The 12499-nt window shown below is 47.1% G+C and overlaps 1 protein-coding gene across 1 annotated transcript; it reads left to right on the forward strand.

Moving 5' to 3' along the window:
• LOC143361742 (uncharacterized) lies at positions 1–3792 on the forward strand. The gene has a single exon (XM_076801351.1). The coding sequence runs from the start codon at positions 1–3 to the stop codon at positions 3790–3792; it is 3792 nt and encodes a 1263-aa protein (XP_076657466.1).
• Positions 3793–12499: the final 8707 nt, after the last annotated feature.

Below are 12499 nucleotides of genomic sequence, written 5' to 3' on the forward strand. Positions count from 1 at the left end.
ATGGCTACGGCCATAGTTCACGCAATAGACAAAGACAAAAAACCAATCGAATGTAGAACCTTATTAGACACTTGCTCCAACGCAAACTTCATCACGTCCGATTTAGCGAAAAAATTAAACCTACAAACGCACGAACAAAGTGTAACCATCGAAGCTTTGAACGATTTAAACACTGTAACGAATCGGATTGTCAAATTGAAAATTGTCTCTCGGATAACAAATTTTAATCGCACACTCAGTTTTTTCATAATACCTAGAATTGCCAGTCATTTACCCGATTGTCAAATTGATAGGACAAAAATTCAAATTCCGCATAATATAAAATTAGCAGATCCGCATTTCCATCGGCCGGCTCCAATCGACATGCTGATTGGGACGGGACCGACGATATCGTGTCTCAGCATTGGTCAGGTTAAATTATCAACGCGAGATAATTCCGATTTGATCCTCCAAAAAACGCAGTTAGGATGGATCATCGGGGGGAGTGCTCCTATTCACCTGGCAAGAAACACACGCACTACATTAGTAAATAATGTCAACTTCGATCTAACCAAATTCTGGCAAATCGAAGAAGGTCCGTCGCATCCTCATCTCACACCGGAGGAAGAGGAATGCGAGGCACATTTTAAACGCACATTTTCACGCAACAAAACCGGAAGATACGTCGTCGCGCTTCCGTTTAATCAATACAAACAAAATCTAGGCGAATCCCGTACGCGCGCATTAAATCGATTCCTATCGCTGGAACGAAAACTTACACACAACTCAGATTTACGAACCGAATATACAAAAGTAATCAACGAATATCTGTCATTGGGTCACATGAGTCAGGTAGAAACACCTGACCTTTCGGACGGATTCTACCTGCCACATCACGCGGTAATAAAGCCGACAAGCACAACGACGAAGGTTCGAGTGGTCTTCGATGGATCGGCCAAATCGACCACCGGATACTCGTTAAATAACGCACTTCTGACTGGTCCAACCATACAGGACGATATTTTTTGTTTACTTCTTCGGTTCCGCATGCATTCGTTTGTTCTGACTGGCGACATAGAGAAAATGTACAGACAGTTTCTAGTACGTCCAGAAGACCGCGCGTACCAAAGAATTTTATGGAGGAACGAACAAAACGAAATCGCAACTTACGAATTGAAAACAATTACATTCGGACTATCCTCTGCTCCATACTTAGCCACGCGATGCCTTCAGCAATTAGCAATCGATGAATCACACAATTACGGCGCGGCTTCCGAAGTCATTAAACGGGACATCTATGTAGATGATCTCTTGACCGGAGCCGCCACATACAAAGACGCGCAAAAATTACGAAACGAGATCATTTGTTTACTCAAACGAGGAGGATTAAATATCCGTCAATGGGTATCAAATGATCCTCGTCTTTTATCAGATCTCTCTGAAGAGCAAGTACATCCCAAGTTTTTCGGTGACGAAACAGTCAAAACCTTGGGAGTGTCATGGAATCCGCACACAGATTCATTTAGTTATTCAGTGAATGTTAACAATAACGAAACACACACAAAACGCACAATCTTATCTACCATCGCGAAAATTTTCGATCCTTTGGGTCTCCTTGGGCCAGTAATAGTTGTTGCAAAAATTCTTATGCAGCAACTCTGGCAACTTAAGGTAGATTGGGATGAGTCATTGCCCATGGCCATACAACAGGAATGGTCCACATACCAAACTCAATTAAAATCACTCACAACTGTAACATTTAAACGACACGTCGCGCAGAGTTCAGTCAGAACAATCGAATTGCATGGCTTCTGTGACGCCAGCGAACGCGCGTACGGGGCTAGTATTTACATACGCACAATAGATAAATCCGGAAATATAAAATCAAGTCTTCTTTGCGCAAAATCACGCGTTGCGCCATTAAAGACCGTTAGCCTCGCACGTTTAGAACTTTGCGGTGCCACTTTGCTCGCGAACTTGTATTGTGCAGTAAAAGACGCAATTAATCACACGCATTTAAAAACGATTTTTTGGACCGACTCCACGATCGTGTTGCATTGGCTGTTGCGATCTCCGAACACACTTAAAACCTTTGTCGCGAATCGCGTCGCGGAAATCCAAAATAAAACAAACATTAAGGCATGGCGACACGTCAGATCTGGTGACAACCCCGCAGACTTATTATCTCGGGGTATCACAGCTCGGGAATTGATCAAAAATAATTTCTGGCAATTCGGACCAGAATGGCTTGCATACGATGAATCATTATGGCCGGAATCGTGTGTCGAAGTACCCAATGCAATACCAGAATTACGCAAAATCACATGTTTTACTTCTACAGTCATAAACGCACAGGAAATTCTTGAACGAAGTTCATGCATCAGGCGACTTCGTAGGATAATCTCATATTGCTTACGATTTTTACCTAAAGGCCGTTGTCGCGGTCCAATTACTGTATCAGAAATCAATCGCGCAAATAATAAGATCATTAAATTGACGCAAGAAACAGCATTTCGAGAAGAATTGAATGATCTCAAATCCGGACACGCATTGAATACCAAAAGTAAATTACTTTGTTTAACTCCTTTTCTTGATGAGAATGGGCTTTTACGCGTAGGAGGTCGCCTCCAAAATTCAAATCTCAATTTCAACCAGAAGCATCCGATTCTTTTGCCGAAGAATAATTTCATAACGGAATTAATCATACGCGACGCTCACGTTAATAATATGCATTCTGGTTTAACCGCAACATTGTACAACGTCCGTCAATCGTATTGGCCGATTGATGGTAAAAACACAACACGCAAAATAATTCGCAACTGTGTCAAATGTTTCCGGGTCAACCCACCTACCACCAAGTACATAATGGGCAATCTTCCCACACATCGAGTCACAGAAAATCGACCATTTATCAACACAGGCGTCGATTATTGCGGCCCTTTTTATATAAAGGAACGTCAGTACCGAAACCGCACCCGAATAAAGATATACGTCGCAGTCTTTATTTGTTTTTCATCCAAGGCAGTACACCTTGAGGTGGTTGGTGATATGACCACGGAAGCATTTTTAGCAGCTTTTAAAAGATTTATCGCACGGCGCGGAATTTGCAAAAATGTATATTCCGATAATGGTACAAATTTTGTCGGTGCCAATAATGAGATAATCGAGCTTCTCAGAGTTCTGCAAGAGGATGAAAAGGCTAGACGCTTTCTAACGGATAAAGATATTACTTGGCATTTCATACCCGCACTCTCTCCTCATTTCGGCGGACTCTGGGAAGCTGCGGTTAAATCTTTTAAACATCATCTCAAACGCGTAGTGGGCGAGGAACTATTTACGCTCGAACAATTTAACACTTTTGTAACGGAAATCGAGGCAATCCTGAATTCCCGTCCGTTAACACCGTTGTCTTCCGATCCCAATGATCCCTCAGCTCTTACTCCTGGCCATTTATTGATTGGTTCCGCGTTGACAAGTCTGCCAGAGGTCGATTTCACCGCAACCTCGACCAATCGGTTGTCAAAATGGCAACACATTCAGAAAGTCAAACAAGACTTCTGGATTAGGTGGTCAAAGGAATACATCCACCATCTTAATGTACGCGCAAAATGGACCAGGGGCGAGCACAGCATCCAGGTGGGGACGATCGTGGTCCTCAAAGATGACCATCTACCACCGATGAGCTGGAGTCTAGGACGAGTCGAGGAAATTCATCCTGGCAGGGACGGCATCACTCGCGCAGTCTCCGTTAAAACCATTAACGGCATTTATAAGCGGAATGTAAAGCAAATTGCACCACTTCCGTTAGACTAAAATTGTCACACTTACCCTTTCTTATCAGATAAGGTTTCATTTATATTAGTTGCGCACATTATTTATCTAGTTCTACACGCGTATCGTTTTTAATTTAAGTTGCGCCTTACTATTAATTTTACTCGCATTATATTCACACTACTTACGTTCCAACTTCGCATTATATGATTCGCATATTTCGTTACATATCAGTTTCGTACATTGTATGTTTAGTTTTAGACGCGTATCTTCTTTATTTTTCAAGTCGCGTCTTATTCTTAATTTTACTCGCGTTATATTCACAGTACTTTTTGCGTTTCAACTTCGCATCATATAATCCACACATTTCGTTTGTACTATTACTCGCATTATATCATGTTATATTCTTGAATGACTGTATCATTCAACGGGGGGAGCATGTTCGATTTCACGTATTTTTCCGAGGCCCTTTTCCGATTATTTGCTGTCCTTCGTTTACTTAGAAGAATGCTTAGTCCTCGAAATGTCGAAAACGTGCACTCGAGGGTTTAAGCTGACAGCATTGGAAAAGTGGCCATAAAGTCAATTCGTTAGACTCTCGTTTCGAGTACCGATCGCGAGGTACGCGAGGGTCCCGAATTCGGACTACAACGGGCCGTTGTCCGTAGCACGCAGCGGCCAAGGAAACGCAGTCCTTGCGTCGCATGGCCAGGCCTCACAGGTCATATTTCACAAGGGCACCTGGGTTGTGTCTATCGAGACACGCTCGGGTTCGAGCCTAAGATCGCATCCCCTTGGTTTCGTGAGCGTACTCAGACCAAGGGGGTAATAAACCACGTTCGGGCCACTTGGGCCAGCCAGCACGCGGGCCACGCAGGCCATAAATTTCGAAGGCCACTCAGGCCGAAAAACAGACGCGCTGTTCCGAGGTCCTTAAAACGCGCATTTTTCGAGATTTACCATTTTCGGCTGAGGAGGAGCTTCCACCTCCACCACGAGAAGAAGACCCTCCTCCTACAGCCTAAGTGACGAATGGGGTGCTTTTTCCCCCAAAATTGGGCCTATGCCTACGAATTTCCTCGTTACACGAGTTAACGAGAGAGCGGACCTCGGAACAGCAACATCAGAATCATCCGCGCATCTGAAGCATTCAGAACCCTCAGAATCATCCGCGCATCTGAAGCATTCAGAACCCTCAGAATCATCCGCGCATCTTAAGCAGACAGAACACAGAAACACTCGCGCATCTACACGATTTTTAAAACGCACATAGTCCGTCAATTTCCACACTGCGACCACTGTTCCTAATATAACCAATCACCTAAGGTTAATTCGGCAGGTGATAGTGCCGTGTATTGTTTGAAAATAAACGAACATTGTCACAAAACTCGCATTTATTAAACATACCGACACAAAACATTTCAGAGTGAAAGCGAAAAGAATGAAAATAAAAGAAAGAACATGTAAAGGGAACGGGATCTCTGTGTAACCCGTAAGGGAACAATAAATGTGTGGCGGCCCGCGCAAAGAGCGCGCCGACCACCGACAAATACACATTGTAAACGCGGCGGCGACCGTCCTCGGAAAGCCGCAAAGAAACACGCGAAGATCGGCTCCGGGGGCGGTCGCCATCTGTTAGACAATTGACTGACGCGAGGGAGAGGTGGTCAGCAAAAGATATGCGACCGACACTCGCTCGCGAACGTCGGTACAGGACGGTCGACGGTCCGCCGAAGAATAAAGAAGTACGCCAACGTAACACCAGTCTCCGTCATTACACCCGACACCCACAAATGCATACTACTACAGTCTTTTGCGATGATGACTAAAAAAAAGGAAATGTTTCTATCTTTAATAGTAACTGTGATATAAATTATATTGTGAAGATAGTTTTCGTAAAACTCGTCCAACATAGCAAACTTTGATGATCTGTATCTTTTAAACAATTTCGAAGATAGACCCAGTTCAACCCCCACCTCCCACTTTCACCTGGACTACAACATATTTCAATGTCATCAAAATTCGAGATATAGTCCCCCAAAAATGATCGATTTACATGGAATGATTCCCTTAATAATGTAGATATTTCCTTAAAAAATTGCTATTCTAGTTTTTACAATATATGTATAATTTACGTATAACATATTGTTACGTCTGGAGAAGCTCTCTCCGCATTCATTTCGATTAGAATTTTCTAATCTCTTTTCCTGAGAACGAAAAACGTCCTAACAGGCCCCTTTTATTTATGGAAAGATACCCTACGAATTCTTTATGTGAAAATCTCTAGAACATTCCCTTCTGGAATCGGTCACTTAAGTTTCTGATAGGAAATAGCCTAGATAACCTTTTATTAACCCCTTTTAACAAAAATTTAATTGATGCCCGTTTTTAACTAGAAGCGACAAAAACGAGAGTGTGACCCTACGTGACATTAATTATAAACAGAGCACCCCACTCATTTTTAGGGTATATAAACCCGCTCATTTTCATCCTCTTCGGTCAGTAATCGTGCAGTTATGTGTAGAGTCACGTCGTCTCACATTCGTAAGAGTCAATTCTAGTGAGATTGGGTTAAAGTCCCCTTCGAATCAAAGTTCAACCTTACAGATTCCGTTAGTTCGGTAAAATTTCTATTTGGCATCTAACAATTACTCTTAGACCCCGTAATGCCAATACGTCAAAACCGTTTTTTTTTCGTGGAGGGAACCTCGTTACGAATACCTAGCCACCCTCGAGGGGAGGGAGACCAGGTTATTTGGAACTCCCCGGCCGGGGTTTGCAAGGCCGATTTACCCACTAACTCCTCCACGCCCGTCCCTAAGCTTCCGAGTGTGCCCGTGATTCGCGCACGCATATCCAACCGGACACCCCCGCTTCTACATTCCACCCAGGAGGAGGACTCTTCCCCCTCCTACCTACTTTAATTGAGAATACCATGCGACTAACGACCTGATGCTCCACCCCCCCCCCCCCTCCCACCTATCAGGTCGCCCGATAAGTACTTCAGACCCCCGCCTAAAGCACCCGACGACCTCTAGCGACGCCACTAATGACCGGTATAAAGGTGGGTTTTTAAGGCCACCCTCGCCTCAAGATCATCAAGGCCACCCCCGCTCGCGTGAGGGGCATCGCATCAGGAGCGACCGGGGCCGAGAATACATTCCTGCTCCCGTTCCGCTTCCTCCTTCTGGAGCATTATCTGCTCGCAGAAGGAGGCGAAAGCCCTCCAGGACCCCTCGCTTCGGATCATTGCCGAGACAATAGCCGGGAGAGAAAGGTCCTACCCAACTGCGCGCTGGAGGACACGCCGTTCGCTCGACCATATAGGACACTCCTGCATGGTGTGCACCAACGTGTCCACCAGCTCGCCGCTCTTCCCTACCGATCCGACACAGATACCGACCGAAGCAATCGTGCCCGGTCATGAACTGCGTCGTTCGGTAGGAAACCCTCAGCCCCATCCTCGCCTGAGTCCACGCAGCACGCTGCTGTGATCAGCAAGTTGCCGACCATGAACCGATCTGACGAGGTCGCGTAGCCACGCCAGGCCATCACGCTCCCGGACATGACGCCCGTAATTCGCCACCATGAACTCCCTCTGCTCGGGAGCCACCCCCTCCCGCCGGAGGGCCCGGGAGTAACCAAAGACTTCTGAAAGAGCCAGAGCCTCCGAAACAAGAGGGAGCAGCCCCGCGATCAGCAGCGCCGATGCACGTAAATTGGTACGGTATCCCCGCACGACACCAATAGCGAGCCTGCACTCTATCCGACACAGCAACCTCCGGGTGCTGCTGCATTTCCTGACATCGCGCGCCCATACAGGGGCTCCATAAAGGACAATACCTCGCACCATCCCGGCATATAAGCGCCTCACCCGTCCGTAGCGGGCTCTAAGATTTGGGTGGAGGCGACCGAGCGCAGCGGTCATCCCCTCCACTCGGACAGCAAGGAGCCATCGTGACGATCAAAGCGCCACAGGCCATCAAGGACGAGTCCGAGGTATTGCATCTGGGACCACAACGCCTCGGGCTTACGGGGGGACAGTCGAACGGTCCTGCTCTCGTACCTCCCGGTGTCATCCGCATAACACGTTAGACTGACCCCGGGAGGCATCTCGACCTGCAGTACTCTGTCGTACGCATGGTTCCACAGCAGTGGTCCTAGAACCGATCCCGGCGGAACCCCTCGCACGACCCTCAAGGTCGTATATCAAGAGATATCGCCAACGCAACCCCACTCCCACTCGTAGAGGCCTCCGAGAGAGCCCTCACGCGCTGAATTGCGTCATGGGTGGAGAGGCCCTTTCAGAAGCCAAACTGCGCCGCGTGGAATCCCGGGACTCTCCCCGACAGGTGCCGACCGAGGAGGGCCGCGATTATTCTCTCGAAAAGTTTGCCCGCCTCGTCGAGCGAACAAAGGGGCCGATACCCAGAAGGTGAGTCGTCGGGCTTACCCTCCTTACGGAGGAGCACCATTCGACTCCACCTCCCCTGCGGTTCCCCTGTTACACAATCTCGTAGCTGCTCCCCGCTTTCGCATCGGGTTCGTTTGCGTTTGAGCAGTCCATTCCTAGAGTCTTCGCTGGCCTCTCGTGTTGCTAGCAGCCCTGGCTCGTAACAATATAAGTATGTGTGATGCTGTTTCACCAAGAGGCAGAAACGATTCCTATCTCCAGGATGTTGTAGACGAGCGATACCGATAGTTCACCGAAGGAGCGGTGGAGCCCCTAAAAACATTGTTCTTCTGTGCCACGCACAGCAGGGAACTGTCAACGCGCTCTCGAAAAGCCATCTGGCAATGATCAGCCGCTCGCCGGACTCGAGAGAGACAACCGCCGGACTCGATAAGTCAACCGCCGGAACACTCGTCGACAGATTTTCGACAACCCGGCATTTGGATCCAGAGTCCGCATGAAATACGGTCTGGTTCCGGTCTGTATGGATCGACCCTTAACCGCTCTGCCAACCGGCGATGTTGTAAGCGTCATAAACATTCTGATATATATCGCACAAAATACAATGTATTCTTTCTCTTAAATCAGATTTCCTAGGTCCAACAATTACTTGTTTCAATGCAATAACGTTATAAATTACTTAATATATACCCGCGGTAAAACCAACAAGTGTAACTTTCTTCCTCACAGCAGAAACGTCGAAAAAATTCGGTTTTTATTGTTTTTTACAATGATGTCCCACAACAAAAAATCTAAAACAAAATTGACGACACTGCCTGTTATAGTACTTTATCAGGGAACTAATAAGTAGAATAGCATGTTTTCATATTTTCGAGAAATCTGTGTTTTTCCGATTTTTTGGGGTTTCTAGTTTTTGATGACCACAGTATGCAACCCAAAAATCTGAAAAATTCTCTAAAATGCGCCTTAGGATCCAAAATATGCCACATTTTTTCAGAATTTTAAGAAGTATCAGAGAGCGGAAAATGCGCGGAAATGCGCGAAATCTAATTTGTCCTGTAACTTGTGACGTTGCAAAATTTGCGACGTCACTGCACCGCCCAAAGCGAACGATCGAAAGGACCGGACTGCCGTAAATAACGATATCGCGAATAATACGATGGCTCGAAAGGTTAGGAAGCGCTCCCCGAGGAACTTCCGGATCGATCTTAGATCGAATTTTGACGATTTTCGCGCGTGCTGAGCACGGCCACGTTTCAGGGACGTGCTAACGGCACCAACATGCCTCCCGACGATACCGGAGGCGCCTCGCTTCGCGGGACCATCCGACGATGAACTATGGCCAATTCGGAAAATCCGGTGCACCGGTCAATTCGGAGATTGGAGACAACCCGGAGACGACGACGCGGGACGAAGGCCCCTGTCGAATAGCCGACACTTTATTTCGCGGTCTTGCCGCCGCCTCACGTAACCACTTGCAAAGGGGCCTCGGCGAGGGTGCCCCTTTCCCCCGGCCGCGGGGCGCGGCCGGGATGATTTTTCGCGTATGGTCTGGGGCCCGAGGACCAGTCGTGGACACGGTCCTGTGTTCTAGAATTTTCGCGCGAGTAGCACGCCCAATTAGGAAAAGCCGGGACTAAGGCGTAGAGTGGGGATAGCGAGGACCCTGCCGTCGCGTTACCGTCTCGCGAAGGATCACTGGCGTGGTAGCTTTCAACGAGTCTGGCCGGAAAATCACCTTCGGTAACGTTTCCCGTCTTCCGATTCCCGACGCGCGAAACAGCCCCCGTGTTCCCGTTTTCCGGTTCTCGGCACGTGCCAACGGCGCGATTGCGAATACCGTGTTGTGCCTGGTTCCCGCCACCGGTCGATCCGGCCACCGTTGAGATCTTCCCGCACGAGCAGGCCGACGTCACTCTGAGCCGCTACCGACCCGAACCGGGAAACAAGGGAAAAGGGAAAGAAACGGTAAGTGCATGCAGTGGTCCCTCTTTGTCATAATTATCGCGAGTTGGTTTTCAGGATTCTGTAAGGGGGACGACGCGTGCGGTCGACGGCGATTTCGCGCCCTCGCGGTCTCGCGGGTCGTCCGTCGGACGAGTAATATCGCGTCTCATTCCCCAAGCTTTCGCGTGCCGAGGCGTTTCCCCCCTCGTGCCTTTCGCTCGCACCGAAACCGTCGGCGCTTTGAGCCAAGTCGCAGTATCCCCGCCGAAATACCGTCCAGAAGTCTTCCTCGGAGGAGCCGCCGTCGATAAGAATTGCAATCGTCCGTTATTCGCGTTTTTCTCAACGAGTTCCGTCGCGGAGCGTCCCGCGTACCTTCCGCCGAGCGTTCTGCCGTCCGTCGGGAACATAATCGCACCACGACAATCGAATTGTAATCGCGCTGACCATCCGCGCGCCGCGAAGCTCTCGCTCCGACGAGAGCCGTTTCCCGTGCCGATCTATCGCACACGCGCGGAATATTTTATCGAACGACACCCACGCGCTGCGAAACACTCCACCAATTCGCTAATCTTGTAGATCGCGGGCTTTCGGGTGCGGCCGCGTGGCCGCGTACTTTGTAACCACTGACCCTGAATAAATCATTTAGATCCCATTTCGTATTGCGATTCTTTCCGCCTGCGCGATCCGCCCTGCCGTGAGGGTTGTTCCCGCTATTCCCGTGTCTGAACCCCAGACCTCTTTTGCGCCTCTCGTCTTTCTCGCGGTTCTCCGCCTCGGCCGAGAGCGAAAGTCTCCCGCGTTTCGCGTGGCACCCTTCCGGTGCCTGGCGCCCGAGCAGAAGGCTCTTTTCGGTTTTGGAAAATCTTCGAGAACGCGTTAGTACCGGGAGGACCGCGTATTCACGGCCGTACACGGCCCGGCCTCAGTGCCCGTAAATTCCCGGAGTTGGCCCCGTTCCCGCCTTCCTACGCGGCGAAAAGGGCCAACGTTACGAACTACCCTCACGGGCTAGGTAGTGGGCTGAAATTTAACTCGGGGGGGGGGTCTTAGTCAGCTTCGAATGGTTCAATAGTCATTGAAAAACCTCCAGGGCACAGTTTTGACCATCTTAATCAGCTAGGCCCTTTTTTCTATTCTAATATCATATTATAATGGACTATATCTACTAAATAGTTCAAATTATAGACATTATAAGTGATTACTTTTTTAATACTACTACTTTAATTTTCTACATAAAATGTTTCACAAGATATTAAATTTCATTAGTTGTGCCTGTAATTATGAAAGTGATCTAACAAGGGAACATATTCAGATGCAAAAATCCGATTTTGATGAAACTTATGGGAGCTTATAGTTCTTTGAAAAATATTTGACACGTGTTTTTTTTTTTATCGGCAGACATCCACTTTGAAGGGGTGAAAACAGCCCTCAAAATTGGGGGTCAAAACCATATTTTTTGAGATATCTCGGAAACCAGAGGTCGAAAAAATCAAAATTTTTTTTTTAAATTGTGTGTTTTTCAATGGGAAATGTAGTCGAGCAAGAAAATTTTAACAAAAGTTTTTTGTTTAAACAATATATTAAAAATTTTATTTTTTTTGCAGTTTCTTTTATTTATTGTTAGTTCATTTTAATGTAAACTTGGGTGTGTGATCTTTGATCCAAAATAGGGGATACATGTTTCAGGATTTTCTTTTTTTTTGCCATTTAACAATAATTATGCATAATGGAAGATAGTCTTGCACCTGGCGTGCGTAGGAAGGAATTCTGGCTTGTTTCATCGAAATATAAGCATTTAGTATAAACGTGTATAGTGTTACGTATGGAGACGTTTCTCCACGTTCATTTCGATTAGAAGTTCTAATCTCTTTTCTGAGAACGAAAAGCGTCCCAACAGGCGCCTTGTTTAATGATTGTACTCCGGCTGGACGCAACTGGCACGAAGCATGATTCAGTAACAGCACCGTACGATTTCCTAAATTGGAAATCTTCAAAACATCCCCTTCTGGAATGTTTTGTCAAGATAGTCTTTGATAGGAAACATCCTGGCTAACCCTTCGTTTTACCCCTATAAACAAAAGATCCAGCTGCAAACCTTAAATTCACTTGAAACGACAAATACGAGTATGCGACCGTAAAATAAAACAGATACATTCCCCTCTCATTTTTAGGGTATATAAACCCATGCATTTTCATCCTCTTCGGTTAGTCGAGAAGCGGTTCAGTCAAGATTCAGACGCGGTTCAGTACTCGTGCAGTCACGTCGCGTCAAGTCTAGTGAGATCGGGTTAAAGTCCCTTTCGAATCAATTCGTAACCTTATAGATTCCGTTAGTTCGGTATATATTCTATTTGGCATTCAACAATCGCTATCTAACCCCGCATT

The sequence above is a fragment of the Halictus rubicundus genome, chromosome 1 (assembly GCF_050948215.1).
Source record: "Halictus rubicundus isolate RS-2024b chromosome 1, iyHalRubi1_principal, whole genome shotgun sequence".
NCBI classification, from domain to species: domain Eukaryota; kingdom Metazoa; phylum Arthropoda; class Insecta; order Hymenoptera; family Halictidae; genus Halictus; species Halictus rubicundus.

Bases quoted from the DNA above. Each gene is read 5' to 3' on its own strand.
- LOC143361742 (XM_076801351.1), top strand. From the start codon at position 1: ATGGCTACGGCCATAGTTCACGCAATAGACAAAGACAAAAAACCAATC.